Genomic DNA, 20,636 nt, shown 5'->3' with positions numbered 1-20,636 from the left:
CCATGCTGATGAGGTTTAAACCTCATATTGAGAATTTGTAGATATTCTGTATCTTCTGAGTATTTACTGAGATGACATGAATTACTTATGGGAAGCACATCAGTGTGGTTCCATTTCCATAGTTACTTACCATACACTTTCATACACATTTACAGGTTTTTGTAATAAGTTAAATATTGATGTAATTGTTTGCTACCAGTCTCTTTCAATATCCTCTACCAGTACATACACAGAACATAATTCCTGAGTTTGGTACACACAGAATGATCATAAATACTTGGGAAGTGTAAGTCATGTGGTCAAAACTATACGTAGGTGGCGCTTAAACAAAGTGGGGGTTTTGTTGGTTTTTCTTTGTTTAATGACACCACTAGAGCACATTGATTTATTAATCATCGGCTATTGGATGTCAAACATTTGGTCATTTTCACAAGTAGTCTTACAGAGGAAACCCAGTATCAAAGGCTGTGGAATGTGCTATCCTGTCTGTGTGTGGTACATATAAAAGATCCCTTACTATTAATGGAAAAATGTAGTGGGTTTCCTCTCTAAGACTCTAATTATATTATGTCAAAATTAACGAATGCATTACATCCAGTAGCCGATGATTATTAAATCAGTGTTCAAATGTATTGCATCTGTGCGAGATGTAATAATAGACTGTCCTTTTACGTATTTTATCTAGACTGATGTTAATACATTGTAATCCGGGAAACCACCATCAAATCTTTTGTTTTGTGTGCGTGCGTATGAGTGTTTATGTGTGTGTGTTTGTATGTGAATGTGTATGTGCTTGTGTGTGTGTGTGTGTGTGTGTGCTCTTGTGTATGTGTGTGTGTGTGTTTATGTGTATGTGTGTGTGCATGTGTGTACCCACACACATTTCAATACATTTTGTTATTAATTTTACTTTCTAAAAACTGATCTTTGTATACAATATGTGACATACATGGATGTTTCTATAGCTAAGCAATAATATCTTTCTATTATGCCCAGTAAGTATTCATGTTAGTAGTTTATACTGATAGGGTTACAACAAGTTTCATATCAAAGAAAATCAAAGGATTCACTATACAAACTGGTTATATAAAACAACAAGACATGCTGGAGTTGAAATGTAAGTATAATGGTATAACAGGAGCAGGTCAACTTGCCCCAAAACCAACTCACCCCCATTGTTGTTGGTCAACTCGCCCCACACTGTTTAGTCAACTCATATCATTACCATTATATTAATTAATATACCAATATTTTGATCAATAATGTGCATTAAATATTGTTGAATATGCACACCAGTCAGAGTCCAAAAGCCTTGCCTAATCATTCCTTTAAGGAAATAAGGGACAAACTCACAAACATGGTTAAAATAGGCTCGACAGTTCATTGTAATATCGAATATTAAGATCTCCCCAATATAAAACCATTTAATAAATGGTCGTAATAGCAGAGTTTCACTGTAACATTAATAAATAAAATGACACCAAAGCTGTAGACATCCATTTTCAATTTTGTCACAATTATATACCGACAGTAAAGTTTGGGGCGAGTTGGTAGGGGGCAAGTTGGTTTTGGGGCGAGTTGACCAGCATTCGTGTATAACAACATATCGTATAATGTGTAAGTAGTAAGAAATTATGTGGTAAAGCAATATTTATAAATGTTAACAAGCGTTTTGTGTAACTGACCAATCACTTTGTATAATAGACCAACTGTTTGGATAACAAGAAGAACTGAGACAGAAAAAAAAAAACTGTTTAAAAAAACCCGAAATGAAACCACAACTGGTTAAATTATGTGATATTTGAGCATAAATTACTGAAAATCTTATATTTATATTAAACTTAAATATATTAATACAAATAAAAATAACAGAATACAAACAAAATTTCATGACATGCCTAATGAAGCAGTTGGCAGATATACCAATTAATCCAAAAAAATAAAAGAACTGAAAATATTTTCATGAAATGGTCAATAAAAATTACATGTACACTATGATAATAATATATCACTGATCAAAAAAAATAAACCAAAACTTAAAAAAAATCATCACCATACAGATGGGTATTTTTAACCATGAACTCCGAATACATTAACCCAGTTGCAGAAATAGCATCACCAAGACCTACAGTCTTCAGTGGCTTTTTGCACACTAAAACCGGACTGAATGCAAAATGATAGCCCTCTCTTGTAAAATATGTCACAGGTTCACTGCTGTTAAAATCTCTTTCTTCATCGCCCGTGAACAACTTGTACCGTAAAGGTATCTTAATATCCACAATATCTGAATTTAATTCTTCGACGTCGCACGCTTGATGGCTTGCCCTGGATGCACCAGCCGCAACGGCAGATTGTATATTGTTCCAAACTAAACCTTTGGTGCCAATAATGTGATACGTGAGTGAGTGGAAATGTATTCTGGTCAGTCTGGACTGAGGATGGGTTTCGGACTGACCAAAGGTTTTTAATAACCAGAGTATAATGTCTGTGACTTTATGAATCACGGGCTGACCTTCGGCTCCAAGGTCAGAGGAGTGGGGACCACCGCAGGCAGCTGATGACACAAACAGTTCCTGTTCATTCAAACCCAAAGAGTCGATATTCGGTAATACCTGAAGGAAAATAAAAAGAAAGAATAGTTTTGTTTTGTTTAATGACACCACTAGAACACTGATTTATTAATCATCGGCTACTGGATGCCAAATATTTGGTAATTTTGATATATACATGTAGTCTTAGAGAGGAAATCCGCTACATTTTTCCATTAGCAGCAAGGGATCTCTTATATGCACTACCCCACAGACAGGATAGCATATACCATGGCCTTTGATATACCAGTTGTGGTGCACTGGCTGGAACAAGAAATAGCCCAATGTGTCCACCTACTGGGATCAATCCTAGACTGACCGCTCATCAAGCGAGCATTTTACCACTGGGCTACGTCCCACCTCCCCACAAAAAAGAAAGGAATACAAGACTGTGGAACTGAATAATCTCATCATAAATAACAAAAACAGATTTCATTTCAGAAATTGGACTTGATAATAACTGCACTAGACTATCAATTTTAACATGATTTCATTTACAATTGAGACTATTCATTGTCAACTTGCACAAAAGAATACGGTTAACAATTTTTGTCGTTAAGATAGAATGAAAACTTGTACATTGTTAAATTCAAAAAAAAATTAATTCGAATTTTTCGATTTCAAAACTGAGACAACATAGCTATCCTTTAATCCCCAGATTTGAAATTAATTTTTTTCTGGAACAAAGCTTTGGGTTCATATACATGTACTTGAGAAACAAATTAATTTAATTTTTCAAACACAATGAGCCAAAACACATATTTTAACCCAGAATGTTTATGAAAACACTTAACAAATAGACAAAAATAATGCCTGAAGCATGTTACCTCATGTACAAGCTGCTTAACAAAAGCCTGATTCGTCATGCTGGCAAATTCCAAATGGATCGGATCCAGATGCGGAACAGCTTGGAGGTGAGCCACTAAGGTCCTGACCTTTGCACCGCTGAATTCGGCTGCCTGTCCATCAAGAAGGTGTAACCCCGATATGACGATGAGATCGGGCTGAAACGTGTTCACCCCTTCAAAGAAAGTGTCCAGCATGGTGAGCTGTGAATTGGACTCGTCGTAGCTCGAGATGAAACGGTTGGCTACAGTGGTGACAACACCCCCCCACGAGTCCCCCACCTGGTACTCCATGATGAGGTGAACTTCGTCACTGGCTATGCGACTCGACTCGGGGATCTCAATCGCGTCGGGCATCAAACTTCGGAGTTGTGGACCAACAGGTCCGACAAATAGTATCTACATGGAGAAAAGTTAAAAGTTTGTTTTATTTAATGACACCGCAAGAGCACATTGATTTACTATTGGATGTCAATCATTTGGTAAGTTTGACATATAGTCTTAGAGACGAAACAAACTAAATTTTTCAATTGGCAGCAAGGGATCTTTTATATGCACCATCCCACAGACAGGATAACACATACCACGGAATTTGATATACTAGTCATGGTACACTGGCTAGAACAGGCCCCACTGGCAGAAATCGATCCCAAACAAACCGAGTATCAGGCTGACACTTAACTACTGATCTACATTCAGCCCCATCGATGGAGAAGTGTACTTACTGTTAATTATAATGTAAACTTGGTAATAATTTTTAAAAATTAAATAAATTAAGCTCATGCAAGAGTAATATTTTATTAGTCTGACTCTGTTTGAAGTTTTGGTTGCTGGATATTTTGGCTTCAATAATTTCATGGAGAATTACACCTACTATTGATTAATGCAAACCCAATAATGATGAAATAAACATAAATACGGATCATACATGTAATTTTCATATTCACCTGTTTGTGAGAATATCAGGTTTTATTTATGATATCACATAGCAGTAATGTGTTACTGATTAAAATACATACAACTGACTGCTCCTAGTTTATGACCCTGTTGCCATGTAGCCATATCATCCAATGAAATAAGCACAATCTGTGACTGCTCTGTGACATAAAAGTTAACATAAAACTTATTATTTATGTTTACTGGTTACTTACATTTTAAAACAACTCTTAAGATAAATAGTATCTAATGGCCACTCATATAGTATACTCTATATAATCATATTATCAACATAGCCAATATCATCACAATTTTAAAACATCATCAAGTTGCAATCGAAATCGTAATAAACCCATACTACTGGTACCACTACATGTCTAAAAACAATACGACCCACAGAATGAGACACTATTTAACAGTAAATGATGGATAACATACCTTAACATTTGGAAACAAGGCCGCAGTCTGTGCTGCTATGAGAGCAGCATTGCCACCAATATATTGCTGAAAGAATGTTAAACAGATACATGTATAGACTGTTAGGTGAAAAATAATAAACATAATAATGCATATTTATTAATGAATGTTGAAACATTTACTAAATACTCACATTTAGACCCAAGTCATCACCTAACAATTTATCAATCAGTGACATTTTGTGACAGTTGACATCATAATGTAAAGTTTGATTTTGTTTAATGACACTACTAGAGCACATTGATTGATTAATCATCGGCTATTGGATGACAGACATTTGGTGATTTTGACAAACCTGCTACATTTTTCCATTAGTAGCAAGGGATATTTTATATGTACTATCCCATAGATAGGATAGCACATACCATGTCCGTTGATATACCAGTCATGGTACACTGGCTGAAATGAGAAGTAGCCCAATGGGCCACCGACGGAGATCGATCCTAGACTGACCACGCATCAGGCGAGCGCTTTAAAAGAAGCAGAGTCGGGGCCATTTGTTACGAGCGTTTGGTTTACAGAATATGATCACTTCTTTCTTTTTAAATCTGGCTCATTGCATTTATTTTTTAAATAGGGGCAGGATTTAGCTCAGTGGGTTAAAGTGTTTGGCTGACATGCTTGCATTGCAGGATCGAATCACCTCGGTGGATCTCTTCAACTAATTGGGTGGGGTTTTTCATTTCCACCAGTGCACCACAACTGGTCAAAGGCTGTGGTATGTGTTTTCCTGTCTGTGGGAAAGTGCATATAAAAGATCCCTTGTACTAGTGGAAAAAATGTAGCAAGTTTCCTCTGATGACTACAAATCAAAATTATCAAATGTTCGACATCCAATAGCTGATGATTCATTAATCAATGTGCTCTAGTGGTGTTGTTAAACAAAACAAACTTTAAAATTATTTTTAAAATATGACATAGTTACTGTACAGTGAATTACGATGAATTACTTCAATTGTGTCCAAGGATTCTGCTGTTTGTCGTATCTGTCCAAAAACATCTGGGTTATCATAAACACGCTCAGCTGCAGAACCTTTCGCGAAGAAATGAAAAAATGTTTCTTGCAACTCGTTCAAGGATAACAGGATCTTGTGGTCTTTCATATCCCCCGGCGTCAGCCCAAGTTTCTTGAGCAAATCCAATCCTGGTACAATGTAGTCAACATTCGAGTTGATTCTACAACCAAAAAAGATAAATTAAAAATTGAAGAAAAATATTTAACTTTTTTAAGGTAAGTGAAAAATCAAACACTTGTTTCATGAGCTAGAGTGCAAGTCATTGATATTATGGCAAAACGGATTAACAATATTATTTTCAATTCACATAATTTTATTTTTCCTTTATTTCAGCTTTTTTTATAAATATACATATATTCAATTAAGATCGAAGCATGCTGTCACACTTCAGCTATCTGAGCCATCTGTCCAGGACAGGCCAGTTGTTAGTGGTTAGTAAGATTTAACTTGGTTTTATTCCATTAATTACTCTAAACATCCTAACCCTGGAGGTAAGCCATGTTGCGTTCACACATACACAAGAAATAATAAAGGACAACTGCCACAAAAGGTGTCGAGTGGGTGTTGGGCAAAGCTAAACTGATTCCTGAAATAGTTAAAGCAGGGTATAATATTTCCAAAATTTAGGTAACCAGAAGTCGGTCCACATGAGATTTTCTTAGGTACCATATTGATCGGTTATTAGAATTAATTGGTGAGTTAACTAACCCTAAAACAGTAATTTTATACTATCATCGTTTTAAACCAGCTGAGACTATATTTTTATATTTCATTTTCAACTACTGATGTACTGCACATCAGCAGCATTTAAATTTTGACATAATGGTTCACCACTTAACAGATTGGCAGTTCGCATGAATTTAAAGTTGCGTAACTGGCACACCAACAGAATGATAATTTGCGTTAAATATTGTGCCGTTATAGAACATACATACGCATATACGTACATAAAGTGTGCAATTTTAGTTGCCATGTTTTATCCACATAATTCCTTTTGCATGTTCAATACTTTTGTTTTATTATTACCCTGACAGAGTTTGGGGCATCGAATGGTGCTGCTGTTTTTATTAAAGCCATGAATGAATAAATGGTTAACATTGATCATTTTAGAGTTCGCTAACAAATATTTTACATAGTAACCAGTAATACACACTACATGAAGAAACCAGACAGCACCCACTTTCAATTGTGTTCCGATTAAATATGTAGATGCTGACAGGGTTCTTCCTGTAGTGTGTGTATTAGTGGTGAACAAGCAAAATATTTGTTATCGGCAATGATCAATGTGAAGTATTTAGCGTCAAACTTAGAATTTTTGTTGTATTAGAGCTGGAATCGTTGTCTACTGTGTGGTAGTTGGTCATTCTGTGTTTATGCTAGAGTATCCTCTCAATGAGAGAGCAATCTTAACTGTACAAATGTCAGTCTAGAGTCCGAACCAAATTGTTAACAACTACGATAAATTGCTCTCCTACCTTTATTTTTTGTTAAGATTTTAACCACATTTTGTCCAGACAGAAATCTTGAAAAAAACATTACAATGACACAGATTACACATACTAGACGATAACTATGTCACCTATATCAACTACGCTGAGATAGCATAGGGCAGAAAGTATGTAATTTTGTGACAGCTGCCATTTTGTCTTTTTATAGAATACTCTCCAAGAGGGGAGAAAGAATATGACTTAATCTAACGTCATAATGTGTTATGATATAAAGTCAAATGTGATCACGTCATATTAAAAAAAGTTTAAAGTGTGTTTTATTTAAAGACACCACTAAGGCACATTCAAGGAATGAAGGAAATGTTTTATTTAACGACGCACTCTACACATTTTATTTATGGTTATAAAAAGAAAAAAGAAAGAAGTGTTTTATTTAACGACGCACTCAACACATTTTATTTACGGTTATATGGCGTCAGACATATGGTTAAGGACCACACATATTTTTTTAGAGGAAACCCGCTGTCGCCACATAGGCTACTCTTTTATGACAGACAGCAAGGGATCTTTTATTTGCACTTCCCACAAGCAGGATAGAACAAACCATGGCCTTTGTTGAACCAGTTATGGATCACTGGTCGGTGCAAGTGGTTTACACCTACCCATTGAGCCTTGCGGAGCATTCACTCAGGGTTTGGAGTCGGTATCTGGATTAAAAATCCCATGCCTCGACTGGGATCCGAACACAGTACCTACCAGCCTGTAGACCGATGGCCTAACCACTACGCCACCGACGCCGGTCATTTATGGTTATATGGCATTGGACCACATAGATACTGAGAGAAAACCTGCTGTCGCCACTTCATGGGCTACTCTTTTCAATTAGCAGCAAGGGATCTTTTATATGCACAATCCCACAGACAGTACATACCACAGTCTTTGTGACACCAGTTGTGGAGCATTGGCTGAAACGAGAAATAGCCAAATGGGTCCACTGACGAGAATCAATCCTATATTGATCATGCGTCAGGCGAGCACTGTACCACTGAGCTACATCCTGTCCCCTAGAGCACATTTATTTCATATTAATTACGTCACATACTTCAGAGGCTTTCACCCCTCTTGAAGAGTATTCCATAAAAATGTAAAATAGCAGACGGCACAAAATAACATGTATTTTGCCCTATGCATTCTCAATGGAATCCATGACGTTTCGCCCCCCCCCCCAGCCAGTTCGCCCCCAGTTTGACCTGTTCGCCCCATGTACCAGTTCGCCCCCAACTGTTTGCCCCCAAATATTTGTCAGTTCGCCCCCAATTAGTTGTTACATTTAAACAATTATTGTACTGTTTCTTTAGAGGATGTTAAAGTGTGTTCGTGTGTGTTTCTTTTCTTAGTAATACGGGGTTATATTTTTTTCAGATGTAATTAAACGTAAGGTGCTGAATAAGCGTAGACACCCGACATTTTTTCACAAATTCAAATAGAAATAAACAAATAAAACAATGGTTAAGCAGCTACATAACCTTGATGCTGATTATGCATATTCGGCTAACACCTAAGAGGGCTTTGAACAGCAATTCGATATGGCCTCTTCTGGTGAGCATTATTCTAACTGAGGGATTATTGCGGGGGTTCTTTTGGCCACTAATTAGTAACCATGAACATCAAAAAAGATTATCATCTTCTAAAAACACTATTACTGATTACAGTTAGCAGGTTAACACGTGATAATGGCCATAAAAGCGCGTACGACCAGCCTAGCCTGGCCTGTCATGGACGGAGGACAGGCGTGTGCTACAACAGCTTATTCTGAATGTGCACGTAAAATCCTATGACCTGACCTGACCTGCCTAGCCTGGCATTCGTATTCAACACAGAACAAACACGTATGGATATATCAGAAAGAACTTTATTACACTCAGGCTGTTCCATGACCAATATAAAAATTTCATGACTTTCCACGCCAGGAACATGACCCGAACTGACTGGGGGCAAACTGGTACCTTTGTGTTGTGTGTGTTTGACGTGGGGGCGAACTGACATCCTATTTGGGGGCGAACTGACTGGGGGTGAATAGACCTAGGGGCGAAACGTCTGGTACCCTTCTCAATGAAGTTGATATTGGTGACATCGTTACAATCTCTTGTATGTGGAATCTGTTTCACTGTATGGGTTTTTTTCACAATTTGTGTATGGACAAAATTTGGGGAAAATGTAATAGTAATTAAAGGTAGGAGAGTAATTTATCGTAGTTGTTAACAATGATTACAATTCGGTCTGGATATTTGCTTTAGCTCTCGAACGGCAGAGTACAGTCAGTACTCCGAGTTAAATACTTGTAAAGCTTTGTCAATCATAATGATGTCCCAAATACATTTTGGGGCATAATGTTTTTTCTGTGGTAAAGCATATTATTGTATGTGTGTTTAAATGTTAGTTTATTATTAAATAATAAATGTGTAATTTAATAAAATAGTATTCATAATATTAATAATATTACCCCACTGCAAGCTTTCTAAACCGAGTGGCCGGGAATTTAACTTTGTTTTTCCATGATAAAATTATATTTTGTTCAAGGTCATCTTCTACAGATGTTTGCTTGATGTTGTAATAGAAGAAAAAAATGTATGCCAGAAAACCAAATAAGATGCCTGCAATTATACTTTTGACAAACATCGTTATCTTTCGGCACTTGCTTTGGATGATTTGGCAACGTGCCGAACAACACCACAGGATGTTTATACTGATATACAATGTAGTGCCTACAGATCAAATTTGTTTTGTAATTGTATTTTTGTAGAAACATATATATCGTTATATAATGACTTCCATACACTTATTTTTATACGATAACTTGCTACTGTTTTTATTTAACTTTGATTATTCTTGGAGGGATTAATCCGCAAACGCGGAAGTGCACTTTTTAATACAAAATGGCAGACGACGTTATACAAATGCAAGTTTGGAGGGGAAATTGGGGTCTTCCTTCCAGTGATCCAAATTGTCTTGCTGTTTTAGTAAGATATGACAGTTATAAAATGTGTCTTTTTGTGACCCTTCACCAGAAAATGTTGTTATAGTTTAATTTTGTCAATGTCAACTTGGCAAGGATATTTGTTTTGAATAAATTGGCAAATTGCAAACAGATTTTTAAAATTTTTGAATGTAACCTGTTGCAACAAAATTGTTGTCATCAGTAGGGTTTGGCAAAACTTCCTTTCTGGCTGCCTTTTAGCTCGAATCACCTCTACTGCTCTAGCCCTTATCTTATTGATGATTGCCGAAGTATTACACAAAGTACCGTCTAGCTCTCCCTACAACATATCAATAAGGGGAGGTATAGAGGTGACTCGAGCTATCCACCATTAAACTATGGAACAACATGTCAGCTGACAATGTGACATTAGTCATTCTTCATCACCAAATTACCGATTCAGTGTTCTCGCTGCTCCATTTGAATCCGGGTAGTTTTGCCCTAAAACCATTTTGAACCCTGTGTTGTTTTGCTCTTAGACCCGTTCACCCAGGGTTGGTTCATTCTAAATCTTATTCGTACTGAGTCATTTCACCCCAAAAGTGAGTCGATTTGCCCCGATTATTAAATTAACAGCAGGGTTTATAATTATTAAATAACGTGAATATATCCACATTAGTTATTTAAACGAGATAGAAATATTATAAAACCTTTAAAAAAACAACAACTGCCAAACAAAACAAAAAGAAATTCATTAGGCTACGCTCAGGCCCAAATTCATCATGAGTTTTTCATTTGTTACGGATTCAGTAAAAAAAATTTATCCGACATTAGGGGATCACTTTACAAATATCTTTATTGTTTTTCGTATATCTTGAAATCTTTATTAAAATAATAATAATATTAAAACTTTGATCGGTTCAGCAAAACCGGAACTACTTGTGAATGTCAGACTGATAACATCTTTGGTTCAATTAAAAGACGAGTCCGCTTGTATTTCGTATAAACTTTTTTGTAGGCAAAATAAGGAGTGTCTTTCCACAAAGTCAACCAACATGCAACAATATGGTAACCAAGCTCCCCCCCCCCCCACTTTTTAAAATAATTTATTAGTTTTTTTGCTTTTCATATTTTTGAGTTTTATTTATTGAAATTTTTGAAGGGTGTGGTGCCATGTGGCCACCCTCCTTTAATTTTCACCCAGCAAGAACACTGGATTATACCATCATACTTTTATAATGGCAATAGAATGCAGCAGATATTACATAAGTACATAAGTAACAATCCATCTTGTGCTTGCGGGCACCCAATTGAAGATGCTGGACATTTCTTGCACTTTTTTTCACCTAGCTTGAGTGTCATTTAGTGTTATTCTATTATATGTGCGAACTATTATATGTGCGAATAATACTAGAGATGACTGTATGCAATACTTCGCCAGTTGTCGATTCATGACCAAATGGTAGCCAGCTACTGTATTTGTAATACACATTTTTTCCTAAATCCTAAATCCACAGACATTTAGTTTGATTTATTCTTGAGTCTAGTCATGACATTAAACTTACAATTTTTACATGTTGTTTACCAATCGAGCGTGCATGATACGACTACTAAATGTTGGCGTGATAGTCAACTCACGTCAGTTGTAGAAATTAGGAAATATTTTCACTGGCCCAGGGGACTAGTAGCTGAGGAAAGTTACTAGTCCCCAGGAAAAATCACTAGCGCCCCCCCCACCACCACCACCCCAACTTCATTATTGAAGAAGTTTGAGAAGACTTTAACTATATGGGACCTAGCAAGTTGTTCAAGGATTGAACACGCATTACTATGTTGCTTGTACTTTATCTTTAATGATGCAAATAAAACTCAATAATTATCTTTACTGTTACTGAATTATTTTATTCTGTCCTTTGATATCCACTGGTAAACTTGGAAATCTCAACTCGAAACGTTTGGAAGCAGCTAGTTAAAATCAATCGATGCCAACATGATCTATTACAATGCGTTTAATTAAAGACTGTATGTACTACTGATGAAACGAACACATAGCACCAACACTCACACATACACTAGTAGCGGATCCAGGGGTCCAGACACACACACACCTGTTTGTAAATTCAAGCATGATTTGTTAAGCTGTAAGAGGTGTGCTGTGTAAAAGGGGAGATCAGTCATCACATTTGGACCCCCCCCCCCCCTTCAGAAATCCTGCACACACACGATTAAAAAAAAACATTTTCTCTTCCAAACACGCGTCATCTATAATCAGAATATTACGGCAATTTTTGGAATTCGGAAACAAAAAACGGAAAGTTCTGATTGCGCTTGTAGTAAATATCTGGATTTTTCGAGACCAAACGAAACTGCGATACTTTTGACTTTGTCGATCTGTCATGGCAAATTTTGATGAAATACATCTACAGTTTGTATGTTTAACAGGTTTTATTGACAAACTAGTTTGACTGTCGGCATCATGAATCTGGGTCACAACTGCCCAGTATTACTCTCCTGGGGGACTAGTGCCATTTAAATTGTACTCGCCCCCAGGGATTTCTACTCGCCTGGGGCAAGGGGGCGAGCGTTAGCTTCTATCCCTGCTCACGTTTCTGCACACTGTGTCCTATGTCAGCGCAACAGTAATGGAGTTTCACATATGGGCATCTGGGGTTTCTTCGTTTAGTGTCGATACCGGTTACCAACATGTAAGTTTAATGTTATGATTCAACTTGGGAATAATCAAACTAAAGGTATCTGGCATCATATTTAGAAAAGAAATGCATTTTTTTAGACATAGTAGCTGGCTACCATTTGGTCCTCGACGATCGATTGCCAAAGTATTAGTCATCTCTTAGTGTTATTCTCATATATAATAGAACAATGCTAAAGGACACTCGTGTTATTGTCCATTATATAACATAGTTCGATATACCCATTTGTCAGATTAATATATATATTCAAATATATCCAGAACTTTGAACAAAAGTTAGCATTTTTCAGTGGTACACTAAATAAAACATTAATTTATTTAGAATAGTTAATGTTATTTGTACTTGTAACTAATCATAATACAAATTGCACGTTAACTATTATTAATAGTGATTATAAAGTGCTTAGGACATATTTGTTTTGTTTTTTATTTTCTAGTATTTTTGGTACAAATTTAGGTTACATACAGAAGTAGGGCTAGTAGATTTTTAACCACATGCTAGTGGATTTTGAAAATCACTGATCCCATGGCTAGTGGATGTTAAGAAAATTGTAGAAACCCTGCTATATTTTAAAATAGAATGATGATTACATAATTTACATATTATTCTTAAATGTGGTAATTTAGGAATTGCTCGGTTTGGAGGTGGGGGTTTGTGGAGATTTATTCATTGAACATTTATGATTTCTGTTTTTTAATAAAAGAAAACCATCAGATAAGTTTTTTTTAATTACTTTTTTTTGTTAACGTTCAGTTTACCATGCATTAAAATTGCCACATCTCTTGTATTAAATATATATTGTTCAGCTTTACATTGTGACTTTACATTTGTGTTGCAGGCATATTGTAAGTTTTCTGGTGTGCCAGTCCGAATAAGAAAGACGGGAAACACACTGAGATCTCCATCTGGTCAGTCTTTGACACTGTAACTGCTTAGATTTAATTGGCCCAATTTACAAAGCCAGTTTTGCTTAAATGCAGGTCTTTAAGCATTGTAAATGTATGTAGTACTAGTTAAACGCATGTACATGTAAGTCATAACTGGCTTTGTAAATTCGGCCCATTTTGTTTAAAATATAAAATTTTAATTATTGATATATTAAGATGCTATATCAAACTTTTAAGAGCGATATTTCGCTATTTTTACATTTATTTGTTATAAATAGATTTAAATTAATTGATCTCACACATAGTATTTACATAACTAACTTGAGAATATGAAAATGCTTGTAGTTAGCAATGTTCACGTAACATTCAGTTATAGGGCACTTGTTTCAACTGAATGTTTGACAGAAGCTAGTTGTTTGGCTAGTAGCTTCAATTATGTGATTGTAATCCTTTTTTTCTGGGCTTGTAGTTCAAGATATAATAATCCAGTGATACTCTATGTGAGCAAAATATTTTGTCAAATTATTTATCGAACTTCAAAAATAGCAGAAAGCAAGATACTTTAAAACAAAATATTAACTATACTTGAAATTATATTGCAAAATTAAAATAAGATTCATCATTTGTTTTTAAAATTCGCAGTTGGTGAATTTGACAATTGTCAAAGCCCTGATAATCTTTACATTTCAAAACAAAAATTAATAAATATTTTTGGTAACAATAAAGCAGCCAGTATGTAACATTGTTTTAAACAGTATGCATTTGACAAAAGATAACAGGCTTGGCCAAGAGGCTTAGCCTATATTAACATGCAACATTCAAACAGCTGCTTCAATATTGTTTGGGGCAGGATGCGCGGTCGGTTTAGGATCAATCCCCATCGGTGGCCCCACTGGGCTATTTCTTGTTCCAGCCAGTGCACCATGACTGGTGTAACAAAGGTCGTGGTATGTACTATCCTGTCTGTGGGATGGTACATATAAAAGATCCCTTGCTGCTAATCATAAAGAGTAGCCTATGAAGTGGCAACAGCAGGTTTCCTCTCTATATATATCTTTGTGGTCCTTAACCATATGTCTGATGCCATACAACCGTAAATAAAATGTGTTGAGTGCATCGTTAAATAAAACATTTCCTTCCTTCAATATTGTAACTATTTTTGTTACTCATTAATAAATTATATTGTTGCTTTACTGGAATTGCTTTAACTTTCAGTCTTATTTTTTAAATGATTCTCCAAGCTAGATTTTGTTCATTTCTTATAATATATTTTTTACAGCTTTCAAAAGAAGAGGACAACCTCACTGTAAATTGTAATAATAATTTTGGTTTTAATTCAGTTCATAATCAGATGAGTAATTTTACAGTTTTTGTTTCTAGGTGCATTTCCAATCTTGAGACACAGGGCTGTGACGGAAACAAAAGTGTCTGGAATTTTCAGCTATCTCAGAAAGCAGGTAATACTATATTTTTTCCACACTTTTACAAGTTAAAATAGGCGAGATATAGGTATTTATTACCCATATGGTTAAAAATATCTTGGTACGTATCAAAGTGATAAATTAAGATCGATTATAAATAGGATATTAAACTCACAAACAGTTTGTATGTTGTTTATGTCCCTCGAGAACTAATTTTCATTGTCACTGGTTAAAGCCCGTGACAAATTAAAATTATTTCACTCGGGACATGAACATGGCAGCGGAGATGGCATCAACATTTGTGTGTCACATTTAGCTCCATGTTTCACAAACAGTAATTCCTGGTTCAATGAAACATGCATTATGGTTCCACATTTGCATATTCATCACACTGCATGTCCATATACAGGTTTCGCCTCCGACCTGTCTGTTCCATATATAGCTTTTCAGATGGGGTTTTTTTTTTGGGGGGGGGGGGGGGGGTTGCAATCCCTGAAGATGTTGAGATGACATTTTGTATATAGCCTTATTGTGTACTGTTACAGATCAGGTTTAACTTTTGTGGCAATTTATTCATTAATTCACAGTTATCGCCCTTGAACTTAGGAGATCGACACAAAAAATTGTTGTGCCTAGTAGGGGACATGTATTGCTTTAGCAGTACTCTCAGAAATTTTGTTATGCTATAAATGTAAAGCTGTAGATGTTTGTATTGACTACTATATCAATTTGTTTTACAGCGCTGGGGTTCTGATTTTGAACTGTCCAACAAACAGGGTGCTGATGTCATAGCATATTCTTCCATGCTGGAGGAAAAACTGCTTCCTGCAATTGTATGTATAGTCTTTTAAAAAGTGAAGATACAGTAGTATCCATTTCTAAGCTAGTCAAAACATATTGTTAGTAATTTGGAAAACTGAAGACATATTCTCTCTTGCTTTTAACCAAGCAGCATTGACATTACATCTATGTTTTATAAACTTTTTTTACAATTTTCCTTACTCTGTAATAGAACTAGTGTGTGGGATCTAGCTCAGTCGGTAGAGTGTATGCCTGAGGTGAATGGGTCTGAGGAACAAATCTCTTTGATGAATCTGTTCTCTGGGTTTTGTCCTTTCTCAATCAGTGCCTCATGACTGATATATCAAAGGTTGTGGTATGTGTTGTCATGTCCGTGGAAAGTGCATTTAAAAGATCCCTTGCGGCTAATGAAAAAATATAGCAGGTTTCCTCTTAAGGTCATATGTCAAAATTTCAGATGTTTACAGTAGTCAATGATTAATAAATCAGTGTGTTCTAGTGGTGTCGTTAAACAAAACCAGACTCTAACCTTAATTTGTCATAAGTTACTAAGGAGTACACAGGTTTTACAATCATCTAACCATGCAACACCATTATATGGAAAGAATTATAATTCATATAGTTTTAATTCTTCGGTCTCACTGAAAATAAAATAATGTGGTTGTATTTTTAGACAATACATGTAATTTGAAGCACAGTGAAACTTGTCTAAACCAGATCACATCGGAGACCTAATATTTATCCGATGTAGACAGGATCCGGTCTTTAGAGGGTTGTGTTTTAGAATTTAAAAAATTCAGGACCATAAAACTTGGCCAGTTTTGACAGGATTCCAGTTTTTACTCAGGGTCTGGTGTAGACTGGTTTCACTGTATAAGATATTTTAGTTTTTTTTTCTAGCTACATCTTTGGTGGATAGATAGTAAAACATTTGTGGATGTGACAAGACCATGGTATGCTAAAATTGTCCCATTCCCACTCAACTTTTATGTGCCTGGTCGCATGCAGAAAGAAGCTTGGATGAGAGTGTTCCTTCCAAACAATGGAGCAAATATTACAACTTCAGAAGTTGAAGCCAAGGTCAGTATTTCTTTCTTTACTTGTAGCCCAGTGGTAAAGCGCTCGCTTGATGCGTGGTCGGTCTAGGATCGATGCCCGTCGGTGGGCCCATTGGGCTTTTTCTCTTTTCATTCGGTGCACCACGACTGGTATATCAAGGCTGTGGTATGTGCTATCCTGTCTGTGGGATGGTACATATAAAAGATCCCTTGTTATTAATGGAAAAAATGTAGCAGATTTCCTCTCTAAGACTATATTCAGAATTACCAAACGTTTGATAGCCAATAGCCAATTATTAATAAATCAATGTGCTCTAGTGGTGTCGTTAAACAAAACGAACTAACTTTTTTTCTTAATTTCCCACATACACGGCATTGGTTTACTTTCATGGACATCACCTAGAAAACTTTTGTGGATAAAGATTGGCATAGCCAAGGGCCTCCAGCCAATTACACCTCTTGTGGGGGGGTTTTCACTCCCCACCATATGTTTTCCTGTCACTATATAACAACTCTCTGACAGTGCTTTTGCCCTATCCGTGTGGGTTCCCCCTTCTCATAAGATAAAAATCCATCCTGGCTAGCCAGTGGGATGAAAGGTAGGCCATGTGATAGACAAAAATCTATGCGATTTTGCTGGATTCGTATTCAAGTAATTTCACTTATTATATGGTTACTGCTATTATGCATTATGGACATGATACATCTAGTGATTTAAAAGGAAAGTAATGTAAGATCCTTGTTCCCATGTGGAAGGAGTGGCTGTAGGTTTTCTATCTCACCATCTAGACATAGTATTGCAATACCCATATGTTGGAAATCAAATAGCCATAGCTTAAAATGTGCCAATGTGATAAAGGAAGGTGTTTGTCATTTAATGTTCCTCTTCACTTCCACAGATATATCGTGATGCAAGAGAGTGCCTCAACCATCTTAGTTACAAGCTGGGTGATAAAGAATTTTTCTTTGGTAAAATGTAAGTTGCCAATTATTTTATAGGTTGTTGGGTTTTTTCTTTGTTTTTGTCCCAACTGAAGAGAACAATAGGTTTTATCCATCCAACCATCTGTTTGTCTGTCCTGCATATAGTTTTCCAGACTTATTATTTTTAACAATGCCTCAAGATATGGAACAGAAATTTTAGACATATGATTTTCATGTAGAGTTACAGGTCAAGTTTGACTTCCATGGGGATTTACCCATTGTTCACAGAGTTATGGTCAGATCAATTTTGACTTTCAAGGGAATGTACTCAAGGCCCATAACTTTGCCAAGAATTAAATTTATAAAAAAAATTGATAGTTATAGTTCTTGAATGTAGAATTTTTCTTTTGCTCAATGCAGATTAAAGTGATTTTCCATAGCCTTTACCACTTGTAATGTTGGGTTTTGTTTTTTTGGTTTTTTGTAAAGGTGAATTTCAATGATTTTAATTGTTTGTTGGTGAAGATACCCTGATTTGCATTGTGGGAGGGGGGGGGGGGGGGGGGGGGGGGGGGGGGGAGGAGACTTCCACAAGGAAGTAAATAATGCTGGCTTAGGAAGACATAACCTTGAGCGGAATTTCCTGCCAGCTGCAAGCAGATAATTAAATACAACTGTGTGTCTTTGTTAATTTCAGGCCTACTTCACTTGATGCCTTGGTGTTTGGCTACCTGGCTCCCATTCTGAAAGCTCCTTTGCCTAACAACCAGATCCAGAATCATCTAAAAGGCTGTGATAATCTGAGTAACCTGTGTGACAAAATACTTCGCAGATACTTCCCTCCAACCTCAGGTAAGTGTGCCAGTTGTTCTTCCCTCTCTGGTCTGGTACCACTAATGTTAGTTGAAGAGAGAACATCATGTCAAATATCTATTGAAAAGACTGTCAGGAGTTTGCTGTCATTGTGAGATGTTTCCAGCAAAGATGTTTATGAGGCCTAAAATAACATATAAAAAGACGTTCTTATTTCAGATACCCGTGTCTCTGTATTCAGTGTATATAACCTTAAATAAAATGTGTTGAGTGCGTCGTTAAATAAACCATTTCCTTCCTATATTCGGTGTGTTTCGAGTCATTCTAATGTCAGTAGTAGTGCAAATGTTTCTGTTTTCATTTTGGAAGTCCTTAACCATATGTCAGACACCATATAACCATAATTAAAATGTGTTGAGTCATCGTTAAATAAAACATTTTGTGCATTCTGTTTTAGAAACTGATTTCAAGCGAAAGAAGGACGACGACAAGAAAATATCCTAGATTGCTGGCTTCCCAAAATAATTTCTGTTTTCATTTTAGAAGTCCTTAAACATATAATCATAATTAAAATGTATTGAGTGCATCGTTTAATAAAACATTTCTTCCTTCCTTCTTTCCATTTTAGAATCCGATTCCAAGCGAAAGCAGGAGGATGACAAGAAAATGGCCCAGAATGCCGACTTCCCAAACAGACAGCGCAACATGATCCTTGCTGCCATGTTCGCCCTCACAACCATGGTGGGCTACGCGTTCCTGAGTGGCTTGATACAAATCGATTTCTGTGAGGAGAAGGCCATTTCCTCCCCTAGCGAGTGTAAAGCACCGGACTTTGAGCTTCTTGATCCCCTGTTCGAGGATCAGCAAGAGGAAGAGGAATCTTAGTGTCAAATATTAACCGTTGCTGAATCAGAGTGTTAAAGGAACTGTCCTCAGTTTTCTGCCATTGTTAACCTTCTGAAATACTGGATTAATTTTGGATAAAAACCATGTTGAGGGGGGTACAAGTTTGTTCTATTATTATTTCCAGTCGGTGCTATGTGACATGAATGAGTGAATGCACTGTATGCGGGGTACAGTGTGTCACGCCTGCAGTAGTCAGAAGGTTAATGTATTGCCCACTAATAGAGACATTATAAATTATTATAATGACTGAAATTGCATATTAAATCAATATTTTCCTGCTTAATTAAAATATATATGGCTGTATAACAAATAAGTTTCTGATCGTCCTAGAGTTTGTATTAGTTCAGTAGGTTAATGTAGTATCCACTAATAGAGACATTTGGGGCTTTTTTTAAATTTAATAACTGTTTAGTTTTTCTTGACCATTCCCATGTTGACAAATATCAACCCATGCAAAGGGAGAAGACATGGGTTGTTACAGTAATTTTATATCTAATTTATACAAACACAATGTAGTTACTACTTTATAGGCAGACTTAATTAAAATAATATATTCACAAGGACCTGGATTTTAACAAGTATCTAGAGTAAATGAAAGTATATAATGATATATGAAAATGAGGGAGGGAGAGAGAGAGAGGGAGGGAGAGAGGAGGGAGGAGAGAGAGAGGGAGGGGGAGAGAGAGAGGGAGAGAGAGAGAGAGAGAGAGAGAGAGAGAGAGAGAGAGAGAGAGAGAGTATAAATTAATTATTATAATGACTGAAATTGCATATTAAATCAATTTTTTTCCTGCTTAATTAAAATATACATGGTTGTATAACAAATAA

General features: G+C 36.2%; 2 protein-coding genes across 2 annotated transcripts; one reads left to right on the top strand and one right to left on the bottom strand.

Annotated features, from left to right (window-relative positions):
• Nucleotides 1-496: 496 nt before the first annotated feature.
• LOC121378745 (ADP-dependent glucokinase-like) lies at nt 497-10,027 on the bottom strand. The gene is made up of 5 exons (XM_041507038.1): nt 9,814-10,027; nt 5,797-6,022; nt 4,808-4,873; nt 3,416-3,832; nt 497-2,612 (listed from the first exon to the last, which is right to left on the bottom strand). Exons 1-5 carry the CDS (start codon nt 9,987-9,989, stop codon nt 2,037-2,039), a joined length of 1,461 nt encoding a protein of 486 aa, XP_041362972.1. The 5' UTR covers nt 9,990-10,027; the 3' UTR covers nt 497-2,036.
• Nucleotides 10,028-10,232: 205 nt separating this feature from the next.
• Nucleotides 10,233-19,902, top strand: LOC121378738 (metaxin-1-like). Its single transcript, XM_041507029.1, has 8 exons — nt 10,233-10,330; nt 13,837-13,906; nt 15,266-15,342; nt 16,047-16,139; nt 17,008-17,187; nt 18,065-18,141; nt 18,787-18,941; nt 19,531-19,902. The coding sequence occupies exons 1-8, from the start codon at nt 10,247-10,249 to the stop codon at nt 19,785-19,787; spliced, it is 993 nt and encodes a 330-aa protein (XP_041362963.1). The 5' UTR covers nt 10,233-10,246; the 3' UTR covers nt 19,788-19,902.
• Nucleotides 19,903-20,636: the final 734 nt, after the last annotated feature.

The sequence above is a fragment of the Gigantopelta aegis genome, chromosome 2 (assembly GCF_016097555.1).
Source record: "Gigantopelta aegis isolate Gae_Host chromosome 2, Gae_host_genome, whole genome shotgun sequence".
NCBI classification, from domain to species: domain Eukaryota; kingdom Metazoa; phylum Mollusca; class Gastropoda; order Neomphalida; family Peltospiridae; genus Gigantopelta; species Gigantopelta aegis.
Note: the sequence above shows the minus strand (reverse complement) of the source record. Positions and strands in the feature narration are given on the sequence as shown.